Source organism: Ursus arctos, unplaced genomic scaffold, assembly GCF_023065955.2.
Source record: "Ursus arctos isolate Adak ecotype North America unplaced genomic scaffold, UrsArc2.0 scaffold_18, whole genome shotgun sequence".
Lineage (NCBI taxonomy): Eukaryota > Metazoa > Chordata > Mammalia > Carnivora > Ursidae > Ursus > Ursus arctos.
The window spans coordinates 51408640-51433033 of NW_026622852.1; the positions used below are offsets into that span (position 1 = coordinate 51408640).

Consider the following 24394-nt stretch of genomic DNA (forward strand, 5'->3'; position numbering starts at 1 on the left):
CCACCACTCCACAAAAGCAGTTTTTGAGGTCACCAATGATCCCCTTGTTGCTAAATCTATTGGTAAATTTTGAATCCTCATCTTTCAAGACCTTGTGACAGCATTTCCAACAGTTCATCACTCACTCTTTTTTGATATAGCTTTTTCACTTGGTTTCCAGGACTCCATTCTATCTGGTTCTCATGCTATCTTTCAGGTTACTCTTTCTTAATTTCCTTGCCAATTCCTCATTTTCTCCCCAAATCTTTGGCATTCCCCAAGTCATAGTATTTGGACCTTTTCTTTTCTCAATCTACAGTCACACCCTTGGTGATTTCATCCAGCCTTCTGTTTTACATATTATCAACTTGAGAAGAAACTAAGTTGTGGTAATATAAATCAGAACAACAGCTGCCTCTGGCAGTAGTCTGACTAGAAAGAGGCACGAGGGAACTTTCTGGCATACACAAATGCTCTATACTTGATTGGGATTACACAGGTGTATATGTTTGTCACAAGTCATTGAACTACACACTTAATATCTGTACATTTCAGAATATAGAAAGCATACCTCAATAAAAAATAAAAAGGGAAAACCTAAATAAATATCCTCTACATGCTAATAGCTCCCAAATGATTTTTCATAGACCTAAACACGCCCTAAAATTAGACTCACATATTCAACTTTTTATTTGATACCTCCACTTGGACGTCCAATAGGTGTCTCAAAGTTTACATGTCCATAACCAAACTCTTTTTATCTTCCCCCAAATCTGTCCCTCCCACAGGCCTCTTCTTCTTACTTAATGGCAACTGAATCATGTTAGACCAAAAACTTGGCAGTCATCTCCACTCTTCTCTTTCTCTCACACCCAACATCCTATCCAACAACAAAAATTTCAGAATATAATTAGAACTGCTTCCACAGCTACCAACACTGGATTACTACCACCACCTTCAAACTGATCTTGTTTCTGCCCTTGTCTCTGCCAGGCCTACTCCTGCCAGTCTCTTCTCAACGTAGCAGCCAACAGGAGTCTTTTAAAATGTTAAGTTATATGGGGCACCTGGGTGGCTCAGATGTTAAGCATCTGCCTTTGGCTCAGGTCATGATCCCAGGGTCCTGGGATCGAACCCCGCATTGGGCTCCCTACTCAGTGGGAAGTCTGCTTCTCCCTCTGCCTCTCCCCTGGCTTGTGCTCGCACACTCTCTCTCTCGCAAATAAATAAATAAAATCTTAAAAATAAATAAATAAAATGAAATGTTATAAACATCACAATAAGAAGAAAACTGATCAATCTGAACACATAAAATAAAAGCGTTTTTGTGTGGGGAAAAAATTAGCCAAGTAAAAAGAAAAATGATAAACTGGCAAAGAAGAAAGGTTATTAGTCCTACTATATAAAGATTCTAAAAGTAGAGAAGACACTGAACAACAACTCTATGGAAAAATGGACAAAAAATATGAAATATCCACAGAAAAAGATATTCCAATGGCTCTTAACAAATGGAAAGATGCTCAACAACATTTATAATAAGGGATATGCAAATTAAAACTATGCCGAGATCCCATTCCACATCTATGAGGTTGGCAAAATCTAAAAATTTATGGCTATGGGGCAATAACACTCTGTACATTATTAGAGGAATGCAAAATAGAAAAACACTTATGGAGGGGAATTTGTCAATATCAAGGGAAATCACATATGTACACTTTGACCCAACAATACCACTTCTAGGATTCTTAGATACACTGGGGAAAACAAACAAAATGTAAGACAAAACACATGCATTAGGCTATTCACTGCAGTACCATCTGCAACAGCAAAAGCCTGAAAACAATGAAATGTTCTTCAACAGGAGACTGGTTGGCTAAACTATGGCACATCCATATCATGGCGTACTATGAAGCAGCTGTAAAAGGGAACGAAGCCTATCTCTATATTCACCAGAGTAATTCCCAGAATGTGTTGCTAAGTGAAAAAAAGTTTTGCATAAAATAGTGTGTATAGTATGCTATCTTTTTTTAAAAAGATTTTATTTATTTGAGAGAGAGAGCGCACGCGCAGGTGTGCACAAGCAGGGGGGAGGAGAAGAGGGAGAAGGAGAAGCAGACTCCCCACTGAGCAGGGAGCCCCACAGAGGACCCAGAGATCATGACCTGAGCCAAAGGCAGGAGCTTAACCGACTAACCCACCCAGGCGCCCCTACAATATGCTACCTGTAACCTAAAAAAGAGGGGTATATGAATATAAATTAAATATAAAATATAAGTATGCTTACATAGAGATTTAAGTGGACAGAAAAACCAAAAGCTTTTTCAAATTGACTACCTAGGGGACCTGGGTGACTCATTCAGTTAAACGTCTGACACTTGACTTAGGCTCAGGTCATGATCTCAGGATTCTAAGATGGAGCCCCACGTCAGGCTCTGTGCTGGGCGTGGAGTTTGCTTAAAATTCTCTCTCCCCCTTTGCCCCCCACCCCTCCTTTCTCTCTCTCCAAAAAAAAAAAAGAAAAGAAAAAAGAAAAATATATAAAATAAAATAAATAAATAGATTATAAGAAGAGTAGAAGAGACAGGAATTTAAACTAGATTTCTCTGATTTTACCTTGTTTTATGTATTCAACTTTGGAACCATATAAATGTTTTATATAGTTAGTTATTAAAGAAAATTAGAAGTACAATCTAAAAATAAAAGCAAAATGAAATGAACGAACCTAAGTGTAATATTGAGTTGGCATTTTAACTACAAAGAGAGAAATTATTTTAAGTAACTTTATCACACAGCAATTTGACTGTACATTCCCTAATGGAACATATCAAAGGGCAAAAAAAAAAAAATCTTAAACTTTTTTTAGTAATCACAGTGTTAGTAATGATGGTGATATTTCTATTGTGGAACAAAGATTTTCAGCATAAGAGAAAAGATACATAAACATAAAATCAAAGTAAACACTCTATAATCCTAAATTCAAATAGGAATTAACAGCATTAACTCACAATGTATTTGCTCTTAAATTTATCTTTTTCTGAGCTCTACCCCCTGAAAGGCCTGTAAGGAAAAAACCAGTCCAGTGAGCACCTCTTGAGTTCAAGTTTTGGTCTTTCAACGCCATTTATCACTAAAAGAGAACCAAGACTCTCTAAACAAATGGCCAATTCTGGCCAGATATGGAGAAGGAAATATGTAAGAATCAAACATTTATCCTGACTTTCTTGTAGGGACTGTATCTGAGAATAACCAAATAATAGATTAGGAAAAGTTGTTCTTTATATGAAGACCAATAAAATTATTTTTTTAAGATTTTATTTATTTATGTGACAGAGAGACAGCCAGCGAGAGAGGGAACACAGCAGGGGAGTGAGAGAGGAAGAAGCAGGCTCCCAGCAGAGGAGCCCGATGTGGGACTCGATCCTGGAACGCTGGGATCATGCCCTGAGCCGAAGGCAGACGCTTAACAACTGCACTACTCAGGCGCCCCAGAAGACCAATAAAATTAGAATCACTATTTTGCAACTCCTAATGAAATAATTCATCTAGGTAAAGCCCATCAATGACCACTAAAACCATTAAAAGAAAAGCTGCTGGGAGTAACTTAATAATGGGTGAACAACACCTAATTCTACCATCAATCCAAACATCACAAAAAAGACAAGAAGTCATTCCGTATTTCCCAATATGATGCAATATGAAGTATAGATCAGCATATACAAAATATTCTTATCAAAAAATCAAACTTCAAATCTTAGCAAGTTTTAGATCCAATTCCCTGTTTACAGGAAATAAAGAGGGCAAAGAAACATATTAAATGAGACCACAGAGATACAACTAGCACAATCCAGAATGTAGGAAATTCAATAGGACAAAGGACCCAGTTCCTTGAATAAATTACAAAGAAAAAAAGTAAAGGAGAATCTATAGATTAAAAAGGAAATGGAACATGTCAACCAAATGTGTGTGGACCTTAGATCTAGACCTGAACAAACAAACTGGCAAAAGAAAAAGGAACATTTGAGACAATCAGGGAAATATTTGTTAATATCAAAGAATTTCTGCGAAGTTTTTGGAGAATAGTAGTATTGCAGTTTTCTTATACATTAAAAAATACACAAGTATTTAGGTATGAAAGTATACTATAGCTGGGATTTGCTTAAAATTAATCTGGCGGGGATGCCTGGGTGGCTCAGTCGGTTAAGCATCAGACTTTTGATTTCAGCTCAGGTCGTGATCTTGGAGTCATGGGATAGAGCCCCAAAGTCGGGCTCTGAGCTCAGCTCGGAGCCTGCCTGAGATTCTACCTCTCCCTCTCCCTCTGCCCACTCCGTGTTGAGTGTGCTCTAAATAAATAAATAAAATCTTAAAAAGAAGATCTGGAGGGAACGGGAGGCAAATGGAGAAAAGACACAAGACTGGCCATATGTTGATAACTGCTGAAGCTGGGTGATAGGTATACAGAGGTTCATTATACCATTCTCTCTGTTTCTGTATATGTTTGAAATTTTCCACAATAAAATTGTTTAAATTTAAATCAGGGGCGGGGGGAGTAAATTTATCAATCACATCCCTACTCAGATCAAATCACCTTACCCAGAGTAAAAATTAAGTTCCTTACAAGATCCTCCATGATCAGCTCTCTCACCACCTCCCTGAGCCCACTATTCCCCTTTTCTACTCGAGTCAATAAGCATCCTTCCTTGCTATTCTTTGGATACATCAGGCACACTTGTGTCAGAGAACCTTCGCACTCACTCTCCTTCATCTTTGGACACCCATTTTCCAGTATTTGCCTGGCTCATTCCTTCGGAACTCTGCTCAAGAATCACCTTCCCAATGAGGCCTTCCCTGATCACCATATATAAAATAGCAAAATTCCCTACCTAGCATTCCTTATCCCCCTTACCTGAATATATTTTTTTGCTTTGCCACTTAATCCATTCTGACAATACTGGGTTTGTTTACTGTCCATCTCCCCCACAAGACCCATGAGGGCAGGGACTTTGTCTTGTTCATTACTGTATCTGCTAGGCCTACAAGGGCCTAGCTGTCCTTGCATATTATAGGAGCTAAATAAAAACATGTTAAATGATTAACTACGGAGGAGAAGTAGAAAAAATAGCTTCGGGGATAGGGAGGCAGAAGAGAGGGAGGAAGGAGAGAGCAAATGGGCACAAACAAGCAGAAATGAGATGGGGGCTGGTAATGAGAGCCTTTCCTCCTGGTTCCAAGCCATTCATACGGCACAGCTGTACTTCTTGAGCTGCTCAACTTCAAGCTGCTCTTCAACTTCACTTGCTCTATGTCATTTGCAGCTGAAGCGTTCTAACCAATATAAACAGTTGGAAGTCCCCAAAAAACAGAAAACTGAAAAAACAATAGCCTAGAAATTTAATTATCATCAGGCTTATGAGAAAGCACATACGATAGCATTCAGGAAGATGGGAATGCATATTAGAACTAATAAGGATTCAGTGAGTTGCTGGATACAAAACAGATATATAAAGACAATAGATTTCTTCACAAGAGCAGTAAGAAAGTTACGGGGAAGAAGATGCTAATTAAGGATAGCACAAAATACAAAACATCTGGAAATAACCTTAGTACGAAATGTAAAAGTGCAGGAACAATATGGAGATAAGACGTTGCATTTATGCACTATTTGTACATACAAAAAAGATCATAAGAGGTATGTTTAGAATATTTAAAATATATATACCTATATAAATAGATTCTAGAAAAAATACATCAAAATGTTAACAACAGCAGTTCCTCTGAATGTAAGAATATTGGTAGCTTTTTTCATTTTTATATTTTCTTTCGGATTTCCTATAATGAAATTTTCTTTTAATATAGAGGTCTTGGCAACCTTCCTGAACCCTAGCCATCGCTGACACAGAGGAGGAAAGGAACAAGGGAACACAAAGCCTCCTCAATACCCAAAACTCCAGGAGCAGCTCCCTTCTGCCAACAGTATGGGAAAATGGGAGAAAGTAGAAAGACCACAGTCTCTGGTGTAGGACTGGCCAGGAGAATTCTGGCTTCGCCACTTACTATTTGTAAGTAAGTAACTTGAAAAAGTTACTTAGCCTCTGGGTTCCAGTTTTCTCACATATAATACAAAAATATTGACAGCTAAGTTGCTGGATTTGCACAAAGAGGCAGCAAACTTAGGGACTGGCATACTCATATGCCCGTGATCCCCAGCACTGGATACTCAAAATAATCACCCAGGGAGCTTCTGAAAAATATAGATTTAAGGACCCTGATCTCTATCTTTCAAATTAGGAATTCCACAGGTAGGGCTAGAAATTTATATGGAAGCCATTAAAACATGCATTTTGGATGCATTTCTGATTTTTACACAGTCACTGTATCTGGGAACTGCTGTTTTAAGAAACCAATACTAGAAGTTACATAAAGAAAACTTCAGGAATATTCATAAATAATTGATACACACTACATTGTTTTTGAGTTACTATTTAACTTCATGTGTAACTAGCTGCTGCTTCTCACTAGACTTCAAACTTCTTGAGGGCAGGAATCATGTATTCCCCAAGCACTTAGCACAGAATTACTATGCACACACAGAAGGTATGGAAGAAACGCTTGTTAAATGACGCAGTGAATAAGAGTAATAATAAATTTTGTAAAGAATATACCAACACCATTTCAAAACAATAAAATTAAAAATACCGAGGCTTGGGGCACTGGGCTGGCTCAGTCAGAAGAGCACGCAACTCTTGATCTTGGGGTCATGAGTTCGAGTCCCCCGTTGGATGTAGAGATTACTTAAAAATAAATGATTACTTAAAATATGTATACATATTTTAAGATTTTATATGAGTGTGTGTGTGTATGTATATATATGCCAGGGCTTGATTTGACATTGTTCCAGACAAAGCTGTCTTCCAATAACCACCTTCACATTTACCCATGCAGCTCTGGCTACAGAAATACTACACGGATCTTACTCTAAGGTATTCCCTTTATCATGTGATCTCATGGCATATGGCTCAGTAAGTTCATAGAGAACTTCAGGATATGGACCAGGCAGCTTCTCAGATCCCTTCCAACTTTTCTATGAAAGGATTGGATTTCTGCTGTATCTTAAAGGTTGGATGGGATGAAGAAAAACATTCCAGAGGAGGTCATCACATTCATAATAATGATTTTTCTAGTAGGCAATAAAATAAAAAAATCAGAAAAACAGATGAAAGGATTTTTAGCAAAATGCAAACAGCAGAAAAAGAATGAGGGAATGAATAAATGATTACCCAACCAAAATTCCCAATGAAGATCAAAAGGATCTGGCTGTGACATTTCTTGCCAAAAGAGAGTATATGCTTGAGAGTTGTATGAAAACATATGACAGTGGCTGCTCAGTTTGCCAGGTAGATGTTTACTGGACTGCTGACTCCACTTTTTTAACACGTTTCAGGACACCCAGTGTGCCAACCAGTGGTAATGATGGAACCCAGCTGAACAGAGAATTCAAAACCATTCCTCTGTGCATTGATGAGGTTCACTGGTCTGGCTCAAGGTCAACAGCTCCAAGAGTGGACAAGTATATTAAGAAGGAGCTTTTCCAGCAGTAAGATCACAGGGTCAATTACTGACATCTGTGAGAAAGGGAAATAAGAGGGATAGAAACTGAGGGAAAGAGAAGTATACACAAATAATGAACATTATGGCTCCAAATAGAAGCAAAAAGGAGGCTATTTATTTCTCTAGCACATTCTGTGAAACACTGAACAGGTTAAAGTGGATTAGACTTTAAGGAGTAAGTGGGAGATGTATCAAAATTTAAGTTGAACTTCTCACATTGTAAAGGGGATTAATGCAGTTATATCTGAGGTGCTCTATTCAACCTGTTTATCTGTAATTGTTTTAAGATAAGGAAGTGAAGAAGGCAAAACAAAGGGTAACTGGAGAGATGAGTTTAGATAAACTGGCTCTATATTCATTAAGAAAAGATTAATAGAAAAGGCATTAGATACATGAAAAATTTGAAGAAAGTGGACAAGATAAACAATATAAAGGTTTTCAGTTTGTGATAAATACAAAAGAGAAGTATTAAATGGATCAACAGAAAAGGCCAGCCTAGAGAGATTTTTAAAGTTATCAAGAGCAAAACTAAATGGATATTCAAGGAGAACTGTAGAAAGTCATAGAAATGAGATGCAAGAAAGAAGTGAATGAGATTTCTGGTTCCACACAGTTGTCATTTAGAAGCAATCATTAAGAAAATCACTCCCATTGAGCACACCTGGGTTTACAACCACAGCAGGAGAAAGCAATAACCACTTTATATAGTGTGGTTTAGCAGAAAGAGATTGGCCTTTAGCTGCAGACAGAGCTAGATACAAAATATGGCTCCACTGCACTACCACTTTCCGGGCTTATCACTTTAGCAAGTTAAAGCTCTCTTAGAGTCTCTGTCTCATCTGTTAACAGCAATAGCTATACCTGATAAGATCACTGCATTGGAGGTAATGTGTATAAAGTGCTTAGAACAGCACTAGGTAGGTGCTGATGTCAATATAATCATTAATATTGTTAGTTTTATAAATATGTAGCAATGGAGTCAGGCAACAAAAATTAACTGGACATCTATTACGTGCCAGGGTGGTAGTAGGTGCTGGAAGACATAGAAGATATGGAGTGCAGACATTTCTTTGAAAGGAGAAAAAAGAGATAATCTAGGTAGGACACATGACATAAACATTAGAAAATACTTCAATAGCATTTTATTTTGATTTTTTTAAAGTTTTCTTTTCTTGATGAGATTGAAGATTTAAAAATATGTAATATGGCCAGCTTTTTACTACACATACAATATGAACACAGACTACAAATGCTGATAATACCAGCAACATAATGCTTGTTAAGCTAAAGGAAAAGAATTAGTGTATATGCAAAAAAGACTGTTATTGCAGCCACTAATGAGGCAAGGGAAAGTCTTAGGTTGGAACTGCCAGGAGGAATCTATAACCCAGAGGCCCATCCAAACCATAGGTATTCCCTGGCTCTAAGAACAAGGTACTGGCATAAGAGTGTACAAAATGTGCCTTGCACACACCAATTCCTGTGACCCAGAATGAAGAGTGACCAAAAACACGAGACCTAAAGACCACACGGCTTTGGAGGGCCAAGGCACCCAAGTGAAAGCATTCAAAGCTCAAAACACAAGAGTATCTGCTCAGAGGATTTAAAAAGATGAATTTAAAAATAAAAGCTCTTATTTAATAATATAAACTAAATATATAAATCTCAAATTAACAATTAAAATTATTTCCATTTACCTGATTGCTTAGAATTTCTTTCTTTCCACTGAATATTTTTGCATTTGATCTGGTTTTGTCTCTCTTTTCGGAGTCGTTCTAATCTTTGAGCTTGAAAAGAAATATTATAACTATAAGTTTGTCAATGAAAGTTTACTATAAACAAAGACATAATTAACTACCTTTATATGAATAAAGATGTTTTATATTGCATATGTAGGAAAAAAGTCATAAAATTTTAAAGGTGGCACCCCTGAAAAGCAAATACCAACAAAAACATGAAAATATTCTTGATTTATAATTGAAATTAGAGGATATAAAACATTAATAGAGATCATAAAGATAGTATTAACATGGAAGAGAATAATAAAATGTGAAAACTTCTGTGATTAATATGACATTTCATTATATAAATCATTAATAACGGTCTTAAAGGAATTTTAATGCACAAATGAACTGAAGTGAATATTACATTACAGGAATAAAATTACTGTTATGAATTACTCTACCCGTTTCAAAAATTAAAGATAAATGAACTCAGACTAGACTATTAAAGTTTTAAATATAAAATCCTTTATCTAAAAATCATGAAAATTATAAAATGTCAAAGCTATATAAATTAGCATAGCTTTTCTTCAGTGGGCTGAAACAGTTTATAGGTAGTAAAATAAATGATTTGTATCTTTGTAACATTAGTCAAATCTTAAAAAGAATAATTTTTCTTATGCAAAATTTTAAGATATGCTGAAAGGATTAAAAAGTAAATTTTTTGGTCACTAGGACACCCCACACTTGTAATTATTAGCATCCAAGTGCTATCTTAAGAAATTCCAACAACAAAAACAAAAGCATCACCTAAAATCATGCATTTATGAGATTATATTACCACTGGCTGATCAACCTTCAAAAATCAATGAACCAATCTTTTAAATAAATACTGTTCAGCATATATTAACAACTACTGCATATGGAAACCACAATGGAAAAGAAAGTCATAATTGATGCCATTTCTTGAGATTAGTTTCCTCTGGCTAATCTTCGACTTCCTTTCCTGGCCCAATGCTAACAAAAAATAAATAAGTAAATTTCTCTTTCAACCTCTTGCAAGATAGGAAACCACACATGCTTGCCTTAGCATTGTGGTAGGGATGTTTCCATAAATGTAAACTGTGTCAGCAAAAGCATTCTGACAATGTCGCTATATCTAACCAAATTCCACTGAAGGAAAATACATTCAATTGCAATTAATAAATGTGAAGGGTACAGCCAAAGTAATATAATCATAAAGCTCTCAATTTAGCAGCATTCTCCTACTGAAATCCATTCAACCTGTCATATAAGATATCATCTCAATAACTTGCAAGGAAGTCAGTTTCAACTAGAGAACTGAGAATCAATGGTTCTAAATTATATTCAAACCTTCACTCAAATCCTATTTTGATAAAAGTTCCTTGAGATACTGGGAAATGCTATTAATTATTCTCATCACAAGAACAAATTATTCTTTGGAAATGTCACAGAATGCTGAATTCTGAACCAAAAGCTTAACATGCCTTGCACTGTATACTGTATCCTGCAGTACTCCTTTATGTGCATTCTACGTTACCTTGAAAATAAATATGCAAATATTTTCAATGTCCTACCACATCTCCTATCATTACTTTTCCTGGGAGTTAGCAGGTTACTGCTACTGATTAGTAGAGATTGTATTTTCTGATTACCTAATAAAAATCACCTCCTAGCATAACCTGTCATATTAGAACTACATTATATATTCTAAATAATTTATCTAAGTAAAGGCCTTGGTTCTTCACATTCCCCTTGAAAGGTCTCCAAAACACATAAGCTGGAAAATGGGCAATGATAAGCTTTTAAAAGCTAATGACTGAATATATATGTACCAAAGTTCAGCATTTTCAAGCCACAAAGATCAAAGGGCAGAGATCAACTTAAGAAAATAAAGATAATATATCAAAAACAGGAGCATCTTTTCTAGTCTCACACCCAATGTAGGCATTCCTATTAAAAGCAGCCCTAACAAATATTCAGCTATTTACCTCCAATCCCCCCCAGACCCCCACAATCCCTCCAGGGCCAAGAAACGGCTCCAGCAGCAGCAATCCTGGGCTTGTCAGCTCTCTGTATTAAAGGTTCTTATATCAACCTGAAAACTGCCACCAAGTAGTCTACCCACTGGGACTAACGTTGCTCTGTGAAGATACTCAAAATGAGTCTACTTCCCTTTCTACTTGGACTTTTTAGAAACAGAACATCCAACCTGTCTCTCATAGCCACCTTTTTCATCTATTTGTCTTCTCCTTCCTTCTAATAGCGTCATTCCAGAGGCGCTCTCCATTCAGTCACGGAGAGGGAGATGTTGTTTAGAATCGCTCTTACTGTAACACATACATGTTCCTGTTAATACACAGAAACTTTCCCCATTAAACCTATTCCAACATGATGCATTATTCTGTAAGATTATTGACTGATTTAAAGTTTAGAAGACATGACTAAAAGGCAATGTTTACCTGTATTTGAGCGTCTTCTAATACCAAAGTCCCAACTTGAGGTAATATCGACTGACTGGGCATATACATAGCCCTGAGTCTCACCATTGCTTCCCTGAATTTCTGACCCACTGTCTCCAGGCATTGAAGGAAGATGAATCTTCTCTAGGTCAACATCATGATCAATGAGAACCATCTCACACATTCCTGTGTCATCACTGGTCACATGTGACTGTCGAATATGAGCTAGAATGATAGTTGGATTGTCCAAGAAGGCCATCCTTTCTGTGGGCCAATTTCCTTAAAAGGCTATTTTCTCCTCTTCATATTGTTTCACGTGCTCACCTCCCTAGAAACATGATGTACACAGCAATATTTAAGAATAAGGAAGAAAATGACTGAATCATTTTTCAAACAAATTCAATGTAGTAAAATGCTACCTTGAAAGTCAACATTTATCCCTGTACCTAGGAGCTTATAAGTATTAAGTCTAGACTGAAAGGAAATCCTTATAAGCACTAGGGGCTACAGCTACTAGTCAATGAGATCTCCATGGTTATCAGAGAAGATGGCTTCCTCTCTTGCAAAACAAATAATAGTGATTCCTTAGGCCACTCAAAGCACATAATTACAATAAATTTTCCTTTCTTTCTCCCTTCATTCCCATGCAGTCTCCTCATTACTTTATAAGGTCATGGGGGAACAGTTGTATTTTCCTCAAATTATGTGCTAAAGTATGAAACTGTATTTCTTTGGTTTACATTTCCCCCTTTTGTCATATGGCTGTGAAGTAACTAAAAGAACAGAGACGATACTTCGAGTTACAGAAATAAAAAAAAAAATGAACCACCAACATAATTTTATTCAATAAATACATTTTCCTTTCTTCTGGTTTAAGATAGTATTGTGCTCTTATTTTATTTCATTTAACTTCAGGGGCAGAGAGTGGGGCAGAGGGAGAAAGAGAATCCCAAGTAGGCTCCACATCCAGTGCAGAGCCCGGCACAGGGCTCGAACACAGACAAGGACCAGTGCCAAAATCAACCGACTGAGCCACCCAGGCGCCCGAGTATTGTGCTTTTAAAATAAACTTTATTAGTCAAACTTCTCTGCTACCAAATTAATTTCTTGTTTTAGAAATCTCATTGTAAGAACTGCTTTCCAAATCCTGTTGAAACTAAAATGTTTATTCTGGGAACAAGATGGTACCTCCTCAGTCAAACGGGAATATTCAAAAAAGAAAACATGGCAGTCTCCCTTCATCTGTGGTTTCATTTTCTGCAGTTTCAGTTACTCATGATCAACCAAGGTCCAACAGCAGATGATCCTCCTTCTGATGTATCGTCAGAAGGTCAATAATAGTAGCCTAGGGGCACCTAGGTGGTTCCGTCGGTTAAGCATCTGCCTGGCTCAGGTCATGATCCTAGGGTCCTGGGATCAAGTCCCGAATCGGGCTTCCTGCTCAGTGGAGAGCTTGCTTCTCCCTCTCCCTCTGCCCCTCCCCCTGCTTGTGCTGTCAAATAAAATCTTTAAAAAAAGATATTAGTAGCCTAATGCTATGTCACAATACCTATGTCATTCACCTCACTTTGTCTCTTCATGTAGGCATTTTATTATCTCACACCATCACAAGAAGGTCAATTACAGTATAATAAGATATTCTGAGAGACCACATTCACGTAACTTTTATTCCAGTACATTGTTATAATTGTTCTGTTTTATTATTTTTGCTGTTACTCTCTTACTGTTTCTAATTCGAAAATTAAATTTTATCATAGCTATGTATGTGTAGGAGAAACAACAGTACACATGGGGTTTGGTACCATCCATGGTTTCAGGCATCCACTGCGGGTCTTGGAATGCACCCCCTGCAGATGAGGGGACACTGGTCAAGATAAGGACCTGCAGGCAGAACTGGGTTCAAATTCTGACCCTACCACTTGCTGGCTACGTGATCTTGGTCAAAATAACCTTAACCTCTTTGAGCCTGTTTTCTTTCTTCATTAATAAAATGGGAACAGCAGGAATGAGAAGATATAAAAGATAATGTACGGCTCAAAAGAGCACCTGGCACATAATTAAATATTACCTGCTATTAATAATAACGGTGACAATGGTAAAAATAATCACTGATAACTTCAGCTTTCAATTCTTGTTTAAAGTAATCCTAAAATATATCAACATTCATCCCTCTTTAGTAAGTGCACAGCATGTAAAATAAATGTTTCTGACAGAGGACGGACAGAGGACTCTACAGGTCACCTGGGTCACCTTCCTCCTTCTCTAAAATCATTATGAGATGTAAGTACATGAAAGCTGGATTGAATATGTTCCCAGAATGCTCCTAGAAGGTATTTATTTTTAGAAAGGCCTACAATACCAGATTTTCTTGTCATTTATTTCCTCTAGAAATAGAACATAAGGGAAATCTACTTAATAAATCATTATAACCAAGAGAGATTTTAAAATTTTTTGTCTAGTAACATTCTACTAACATCACTTGGTAGATCTTAAAAATACTGAGATTAAGAGAAAGTTTAACTGAGGAACATCTCTAATCAAATGAATTACGCTAATCTTCATTCTTTCCTTCAAATATATTTACTGAGTAGTGATTTTACACTGAGGGTAATGGGAAATGCCAAGGTAAAGCACCCTTGAATCAAAAAGTTTGCAACCTAGGGATGCCTGGATGGCTGAGTTGGTTAAACATCTGCCTTTGGCTCAGGTTATGATCCCAGGGTCCTGGGATCAAGTCCACATTGGGCTCCTTGTTCAGCAGGAAGCCTGCTTCTCCCTCTGCCTGCCACTCCCCCTGCTTGTGCTCGCTCTCTGACAAATAAATAAATAATCTTTAAAACAAAACAAAAGTTTATAACCTAATACAATCCTAGTGTATTTCCTCCAAGTCTCAGAAATGTTAATGTCAGCCTACCATTTTAAGTGTATTAATCAGAAAAACATTACAGAATTAAAGGGGAGCACTTAAAATCACTTGTAAAAATAAGAATTACTTATAAAGCCACAAAGAGATATATACAATCATGGAATTACTTATAAATGAGCATATCTTTTTGTAACAAAATCATAGCATCACAGATGGTCAAAACTGCCAACATCCTCGTAGCAATCACAATGTCTCCCCCACGAGAGTAAAGCAACTAGTCGCTAGCAGAGGGATAGGTGCTTTTAATTTTCATATTGAATAATTTTCCCTCACTAAAAACAAGGGCTTCAGTGAGAAGCAACATATTTAATGGGTGTTCTGGCACCAACAAGTCAAATGGCAAAATGGCAAAGCAACAAAAGTATACTTAAGTACCCTCAACAGAATATATATGTGTGTGTGTGTGTGTGTGTGTGTGTGTGTGTGTGTGTGTGTGTCTACACATATATGCATGTGTGTGTGTGTGTGTATGTATGTGCGTATTTTTTTTTAAAGGAAAATAGATCTGCTCCATCACTTCTTATGAAGAAAAGAATTATGGACAAATACTTCTGAAGGCACACACCAAGTCCCTAACTTTATCCTTGTAGAACAGAGGCCCCAAAATACCCCAACAGGAGCAGGTATCTTCTCTATTGGTATACTACGACTTCATACAATGAGGGATCTGTATGATTCACTCAACAAATATTATTCAGTACCAGTTCTGATAGGGAATTACAAGAAGTCTGCCCTGGGAAATGTGCCTTCCACCTCCCAAGACACGTACTTGAGGATTTAAGCTGTAAGTTCCACAAGGACAGGAGACACACCACCACATCCCTTCTGGCAACAAAACATCTTACACGTGGCAGAAATTCAGTAAGGGCTGCTGTCTGACTTCCAAGGACTATATAATTTTGTTGTAGAGATAAGTGATCTAAGAGCATGTCATGTGTAGTGTGATTATAAAGAAAGGATTGCCTTTTTTTCCATTAATACAGATACAAGAGCTTCTCTTCAATGTGCCTTTCAAAACTGTCACCTTGGGTGGTGCCAGGGTGGCTCAGTCGGTTAAGAGTCTGCCTTCAGCTCAGGTCATGATCCCAGGGGCCTGGGATCGAGCCTCTCTCTCTCTCAAATAAATAAATAAAAACTTTAAAAGGAAAAAAAAAAACCTGTCACCTTGGGACACTATCAACTTATCCCAACCCTACTTTTCAGAACCAAAAGAATGTTTTAAATCACTTTAAGAGCAGCAAATTATCATTTGAAGGTAGATTTGATTTCTAAGACAAAAGTATTCCAAACATAGATGAAAACAAGTTATTTTCTCTGATTAGTTGTGCAAAGATCAAAGATTTTTAAAACCTAAGGTTGGTAGGGTTCAGAGAAATGAGCCCTCTCATGCACTGTAAAAGGGAATGAAAATTGAGACTTTTTAGAGGGTAATGTGGTATCATCTATCAAAGTATAACGAGTACCTATTAGGCAAACCTACTTGCAGGATTTGCCCTTAGAAGATAACTATGTAAAAATATTTATCTCAGGATTGTTTGTTATACTGAAAATCTCAAAGTAACCTAGACATCCATCAGTGGTGAGTATGTCATGACACACACATGTAACAGAATACTACACAGTCATTAAAAATACCTAGTAAAGAAAGGATAAACAAAATGTGGTATATACATACAACAGGATGCTCTTCAGCCTTAAAAAGGAAGAAAATTCTGACATATGCCACAACATGGATGAACTCTGAGGAGATTATGCTCAATGAAATAAGTCACAAAAAGACAAGTATTGTATGATTCTACTTTTTTGAGGCACCTAGAGTAGTCAAATTCATAGAGACAGAAAGTAGAATGGTGGATGCCAGGGGCTGGAGGGAGAAGGGAATGGGGAATATTTATAAAGTATGTTTATAAGATGAAAAAGTTCTGGAGACTGATGGCGGCAATAGCTGCACAACAATATGAATATACTTAACGTCACCCAACCACACTCTTAAAAATGGTTAAAACGGTAAACTTTGTCACATATTACAATTTTTTTAATTTAAATTTTTAAAAAATGTCTAGGAAACACCACATTAAACAAAATTAAGTAAGTTTTCTTCTTGCTGTTTAATTACAGACTTCTCAATGCTTTTAAACTACTAATGCATATTGTGAATCTCCAAGCGTGGGGAATCTCATAATGCAATATATCCCAAATCCCAAAATTATCTGATCTTTAAACATTTTTTCCTCCAGGAACACTAACACATATCAGTGTTTAAGAAATTCACAGGGGGCATGCGGTGGCTCAGTTGGTTAAGCATCGGCGTTAGGATTAGGTCATGATCCCACGGTCCTGGTTATCAAGCCCCACATCGGGCTAGCCCACTTCCCCCTTCCATTCCCACTCATGCTCTCTCTCACTATCTCTCTCTCTCAAATAAATAAAGTCTTAAAAAGAGAGAGAGAGATTCACAGAACACGGTTTAGAAATGCTACTTTACATTTTTACAAATACCGTTTTTCTTTGGGGGGGGGGGCCCTGAATGTCTTCCCTGGATGTTACCAATTCTTTACTTGGGAGATAACAGGTCCTTTTTACATCCCTTTAAGCTACCTGGATAAACAATTTCAGCCTCCAGGAGGTCTGCTCCCCAAGACATCCTACTTCTCACAGATTCTCCCACTTTTTAACTCCAGGTTCCTTCCAAAGCATAGAGATTTGTTTTATAAAAATGAAAGCAAAAGGGACATCCACACAGAGTGGGAGGACATGAGATATCCCAAAGTGACACAGCCATTTTTAATGTACTAGGTGGGTCTCCTTTTATATATCATTCGTTCATTCAACAAATATTTATGCTCCTACTATGTGCTAAGTGTTGTTCCAGGTGCAATTTAGATGCTATTACCACTTTACATAACCATTTGTATGCATTAATAACCACGTAACTTAACTCTGTTAACTTGGAACATGCCCTACACAGGGGAGTAAATTTTTAGTAGGTTTTAATGGTATCAAGTCTTAACACAAATATATTTTTAATAATGGCTTCATAGACACACACTCTCCAAACTTCATTTGCAATGACTTATAGAAAAACATAAGATACAACATAGTAAAAAAGTAGGTGAAAAAGTGGCAAAGGGTAAGTAACTCTGGATGAATGTTACAAGATCTTATACATTTGCCACAGGAAGACTGTAGAATCTCAGAAGCAAAAAGCAATTATAATAACTAACCTTTATTTATTACAAAAGCTAGACTTGCTCTTTCCTTTTTAGAAGAATTAATTCATATAATTTTCAAAATAACCCTATGAGACAGGGGGCACCTGGGTGGCTCAGTCATTCAGCATCTGCCTTCGGCTCAGGGCGTGATCTCGGGGTCCTGGGGTCAAACCCCGCATCAGGCTCCCTGCTCTGCTGGTCTCTGTGTGCCCTCTCTCACTGGCTATCTCTCTGTCAAATAAATAAATAAAATCTTTAAAAAAACAAATAACTCTATGAGACAGTATTTTTATCCCCATTTTATTTTATTTTATTTTTTTAAGATTTTTTAATTTATTTGTCAGATTGAGAGAGAGAGAGCACAAGCAGGGGGAACAGCAGGCAGAGCAGGCAGGAGGACAAGAAGGCTCCCCGCTAAGCAAGGAGCCCGATGAGGAACTTGATCCCAGGACCCCGGGATCACGACCTGAGCCGAAGGCAGACATTCATCCAACTGAGCCATCCAGGCGTCCCTGTCCCCATTTTACAGATGAAAAAACTGAAGCAAATAAAAAACCTGCCCAAAGCCAGACAGCTAATACATTTGAAGATCTTATCATTATACAGCCCCCCAAAACAAAAAGGAATGAAGAATTACAATAGTCATAATAAATGAGATTTTTAAAGATCCTGTTGTTGAGTTCTTTGGGTTCTGGGTCCTGAGAGAAATTTCTGCCATGGGTCTTTATGAAATATGTAATATAGTAAATATGTTATGCAATAGACTAGACCCTTAGCCTCCCCTCAACTCATGCAACTGTGATTTATGCAATAGCAAGAAATAAGCAATGCATATAATGACTACCCAAAAATAAAAGTCACAAAATTTTACACGAGGAAGAAACTTCAGAGATCACCTACTTGTTGACCTGAAACCACGGAGGAAAGGTTTACTTTAAATTCCAAGTTGGGTGTAAGTATCTTGTATCTTTTGAAAACCCCTACAGATTCATGCAACTTCAGTTACAAAGTCCGTAACTGAAATATTGTTTCTTTAAATAACCCCAGCATGAGCAAATGAGCCCTCCCTATACTTCACTCCCTAAGGACCTGAGTCAGGTCTTAAACATGACTTAAAATGCTCACGTCCAGCCAATGATTAAAAGGAAATTCCCCTTCCTAGATTTTCAAACCACTCTATACACCTTACCTCTGCCAGACAGACTTCAAGCCCCCTTACCTGCAATCTGTGAAAACTTGTCTGAATAAGCAACAGCCTGAGGCTTCTCCAAGGTCTGCAAACTCCCAATCAAAAATTACTGCTGCCCCATCAATGTGTCATATAAATGTTGGCATGTTAATTGTGTATTTATAAGATTGTTAATGGTTAGTTAATTTACCTCCCACACTATTATTGTACTTGAAATGATTTAACGTCTGCTGAGGGAGTTAACAACATGTAACAGCAGATGCGAGGTTGTTTTCACCTCTCCTCACTGTACCCCGACTTCGTGTATTAGCATTAACTTCAAGTCAGACCTGATTCCTATGCAAGATTCCTTAAGAGTGTTACAGAAGCACTCACTTTCTTTTGCACAGCAAGTAATGACAACTTAGAAAAACAAAAACCTTTTTATTATATACAAAGTCTTTCATGTATAAAAACCAACAGACCCCTTTACTAAGATTTGACCACCCTTTGATCTAGTAAAGTTCAGAATTCATACCTCCTGGAATTTGAAAATTATTAAAATGACCATTAAAATAAAATGTACTTTATTGTTTTTCAATCTGTTTTTCTAACTCTAATATAACTCTAAATTAAATCTTAATTTATTTTTTAGACCAGCAAAAATTAAGTTTTTTGTTCCTTTTGAGAATTAAAATTGCCATGTGAATATGCCTAATTTCATTAAACAGTAAATAGTAAGATGCTATAGCTGGACAGTTTAATTTTTCCTTTCAGAGAAGTACTTGCTAGGGGCGCCTGGGTGGCTCAGTTGTTAAGCGTATGCCTTCGGCTCAGGGCATGATCCCAGAGTCGTGGGATCGAGCCCCACATCAGGCTCCTCCGCTGGGAGCCTGCTTCTTCCTCTCCCACTCCCCCTGCTTGTGTTCCCTCTCTCGCTAGCTGTCTCTCTCTGTCAAATAAATAAATAAAATCTTAAAAAAAAAAAAAAAGAGAGAGAAGTACTTGCTAGACTCAAAACAACAGAAAGAAATGCTTTTATCTTCTTTTAAATAATTTGGGGATTCATTCATTAAACATCATTGACAGCTAGGCACTGGGAATCCTACAAAAAATTATATGAACACTGGCCTGCACATTCCAGAGGCTTACAAACTTCAGCGGATGAGCTATGCTGTATTCACATATAAACGTAACATAAGGCAATACATACTAACCATCAAATGAGACGATAAGACAGTATGTTTTCCAAGAGACAAGAAAGTTACAGAGGCTTTAGGAAGGAAGAAGGTCCCAGGGATGACCAGGCTTTCATTAGGTAGACACACAAGGACAGTAACAGATGATGTTTACTGAAATCTTACTATCAGCTCTACTTTCATGTAACAACATATTTCATCCTTACAACCACCCCAAGAGGTAGGTATTAATATCATCCCCATTTCATAGATTAAAAAAATTAAGGCTTAAAGGAACTAAGTAACTTGTCCAATATCACATGATGGGTTTTTTAAAGGCCAGTTTTTACAGCTCCTCCTATCAAGAGGAGTCGTCTATTTCCCCGCCCCTTGAATCTGGCCTCACACTGTGATTTACTTTGACCAACAGAATGTAAGGGAAGTAACTTCTGAACCTCAGCCTCAAGAGATCTTGCGAACTTCTGCTGTCACTTTCTTTGGAACACGTGTGAATCATTGAAAGAAGCTTAGGGAAAAAAATAAATTTAAAAAAAGAAAAGGACCTTGGGATAATTGACCATGTAGAGAGGCTCAATTGTCTGCCATTCCAGCTATCCTGCTGAGGTCTCTTGATGAGTGACTGAGGCCATCTGGGACCAGCCGGACCCCCACCAATCTACCAGGAGACCAGGTTTTCCCTCCTGTAAAATGTCTCCTTTGGACAAAGGGACCCTGACCCTTGATTTTTCTTGTTCCACTAATCTCCACCTGAAATGTCTCTGAATCTTACCATCTGCCAAGATCCAGTTAAAGGAAGCCTGGTACGGTACAGTGCCTCTCAAACTTGTCCACGAACACACCTGAAGGGCAGAGGAGAAGGACCATAAATCAAGGTATAAGAGAAGCTGCGGGAGCCACCGAGAACAACATTCTGTAAGAAATTTACTTTTAGAATTCATTCATATTTTCCATTCTATCCTATAATGTACTACACCTCTTTTTAACTGGAAAAACGTTTTATCTTTGAATATATCACTAAAATTGAAAGTCCAGGAGTATGTGGCATGCTTACTTTGTGGCTTCTAGTACTCCCTGGCACATACTGGGATTCTCATAAACCCAGTCTAAACAGCACGGTCTAGTGGAGAAACATCGACTTGGATATCAAATATCTGATTTTGTGAAGATAAAATGGCACTTTATTAATGGTCAATTCAAGATCTAAATTTTGTTCAAGAGATGTTTCCTATGACTAGTATGAAGAACAGCTGTAGGGGCGCCTGGCTGGCTCAGTCAGTAGAACATGCTACTCTTGATCTCAGGGTTAGAAGTTCGAGCCCCATGTTGAGTGTGGAGATTACTTAAAAATGAAATCTTAAAGAAAAGAACAACTATAATTATCAATAACACCAAACTATAAAGTCGTAAGCACAAGTTAGACTAAAATCCCTGTTTTTATGCAGCTATTATAAAACAGTCAGTATTTTCAAAGTGTTTTGAAATAATGTTTAATAGCTACCAATAGATGTGAAACCTCAGACAACCTACCCACCCACCACCCTCAAAACTCCAAATATGCCAACATTTTTGGCTATTACAAGAAACCTGCCAGTTTGGGTGCCTGGGTGGCTTAGTCGGTTAAGCATCCGCCTTCAGCTCAGGTCATGATCTCAGGGTCCTGGGATGGAGCCCTGCATCAGGCTCTCTGCTCAGCGGGTATCTGCTTCTCCCTCTCCCTCTGTGCTCTCTCTCTCTACTCAAATTAATATAAAATCTTTTTTAAAGGGAAAGAAAGAAATCTCCTAGTTTGCTGCAATGTAGCCCTAAATTATTTTCCCAGTGGGTGCTGTCTCTCTGACATAATAGATTTGATTGACACTTATGATAATAAATAATTTTAGGTTTTACTTTAATATTTCAGGTAAAAATGTTTATCATTTTACCAAGAGTGAAGAAATGAACAATGCCAGAGAAACTAGACTGCTTCCCAATGTGAAATTACCAGTATAGGAGCTGAAACCATAAACAGCACTCAACTATCTACCAAATACTCATTCACTAATTTCATTCATTTGACAAATATGTATAAAGCACCTACTACGTGCCAGGCACCAGAGATATAATGCTGAGCAAAGAAATAAAAAAAGACTTGGCCATTGCCTTCAAGGAGCTGAAAGTTGTGTATGGTAAGCAGAATTCTAAGATGGCTCCAGAAATTCTTGTCTCTTGATATCCATGCAATTACATCACGCCCACCCCCTGAGCGTGGATAAAACCTAGCCGACAGAGTATATAGCAAAAGGGGAGGTGTGGGGGAAGTTATAGCCTTGATTACTTTGTTACATAAGACGCCATCCTGAGCAACTGAAAAGAGAGATTTTCCTGCTGACCTGGAAGAAGCAAAAAGCCAAGTTATGGAATAATATATGGCAAGGACCTGAGAATAGCCTGTAGGAGCTGAGAGTGGCCCCAGTCAACAGGTAGCAAGAAAATGACCTCAGTCATAGAGCCACAAGGAAATAATTCCACCAACCACCTGAAGGAGCTTGGAAAGGTATCTTTCCCTAGTTGGACCTCCAGATGAGGCTGGAGCCAGCTGACAGCTTAATTATCATCCCTTTGAGACCCTCAGCAGAAAAACCAGATGAAGTCATGACTCCCAACCCACTAATAAACAATAAATTTGTATTGTTTTAAGCCCCTAAGTTTGTGGTAATTTGTTATGCAGCAAGAGAAATGAAGATAGTGCAGGAAAACAGCCTAGACTCCTTTGCCTTCATACACATTAAAGGCTCTCTACAACCCAGTTTTACTCATCTGCCCCTTCTTCCCAGCAGGCGACTCCCAGAACTCTCTGAACACACTTCGGTTCAGCCTTTGGTAATGATAATCCCCTAGAGATGTGCCCCTCTCCATTACGAACCTTATTCTTCCAAGTGCAACTCTAGAATCTCATCCTTTGTGAACTCTTCTCCGATTTGCAGGGTCCAAACTGATTTTAAAGCACTTTATTTCTACCTTCAATACAGTTAGTTATATGTAAAAGGAACTGCCAATTTTAAACTTTTTGATCCCATTCTAGAATCAAAAATGTGGTTACTGGGGCGCCTGGGTGGCACAGCGGTTAAGCGTCTGCCTTCGGCTCAGGGCGTGATCCCGGTGTTATGGGATCGAGCCCCACATCAGGCTCCTCTGCTATGAGCCTGCTTCTTCCTCTCCCACTCCCCCTGCTTGTGTTCCCTCTCTCGCTGGCTGTCTCTATCTCTGTCAAATAAATAAATAAAATCTTTAAAAAAAAAAATGTGGTTACTGTACTAAGATCTCTCTCTCTCCCCCAATCACTTGTGAAGTTGCTAAAGGCGGGAATCTCTAGACCCCAACAATAGTGCAGTGGTTCTAACGTGGGGGTTCGCAACTGGAAGGCAATTTTGCTCCCCAGGGGACATCTGGCAATGTCTGGAGATATTTCTGGCTGTCACACTGTTAGCATCTAGTGGATAAATGTCAGGGATGCTGCTAAACATCCTACAATGCACAGACCAGCACCCATGACAAAGAATTATACCCCCAAGAAGGTAAATATCAATGACGCCAAGGTTGAGAAACCCTGCTGTGATATGCTATATGAAGCCACTGAATTTGTGAATTTCCAACCCCCTTGGAACAGTTTCACTGATACTGAAACTAAACTACACAACTTTGCTACTAAAATCTATGCTCCAATCTTCTTCGGTACTAAACAAGTTCAACTCCCAGTATCTGTTTACTGAAATTTTAACACACCCTAAGGAAAGTCGAAGCCCAAATTACTACAACAAAGGCAAGTCGTATCCCGTCAAGCTTGATCTGAAGCCTATCCCACCCATCTTCATCTGGCTACCTTCTACTCATTCTTCAAAATCCAGCTCAAAAAGGTCAATTCTTCCAGGAAACCTCCCCAATGAATCCCACAGACTAGGTTAGCTGTTCCCTTCATTGTGGTCCCATTGCACTGCACTTTATCACTACTTCCACCAAATAATTAATCCAGTATATTTTCTGTTAGTAGGAGGTACTGTGTGTTTGTTGGAACGAATATTTATTGAAGCCTACGATGTGCCAGGCACTGCTCTAGATGCA

The 24394-nt window shown here is 37.9% G+C and overlaps 1 protein-coding gene across 12 annotated transcripts in view; it reads right to left on the bottom strand.

The window, feature by feature from the left end:
- MAPKAP1 (MAPK associated protein 1) overlaps nucleotides 1–24394 on the bottom strand; it is a 237004-nt gene that overhangs the window by 195709 nt on the left and 16901 nt on the right. For 7 of the 12 annotated variants that reach the window (XM_026513971.4, XM_057313761.1, XM_026513970.4 and 4 more), the window contains 3 exons: nucleotides 21066–21135; nucleotides 11792–12119; nucleotides 9285–9374 (listed from right to left, as the gene is read on the bottom strand). The exons of 1 other annotated variant lie outside the window; for it this stretch is intronic. In XM_026513971.4, coding sequence (XP_026369756.1) covers nucleotides 9285–9374; nucleotides 11792–12050 — 349 coding nt within the window. In that variant the 5' untranslated portion in view covers nucleotides 12051–12119; nucleotides 21066–21135. The remainder of the gene's footprint in view (nucleotides 1–9284; nucleotides 9375–11791; nucleotides 12120–21065; nucleotides 21136–24394) is intronic. 4 more of the 12 variants (XM_044389603.3, XM_044389604.3, XM_048222917.2 and 1 more) reach the window with 2 other exon arrangements.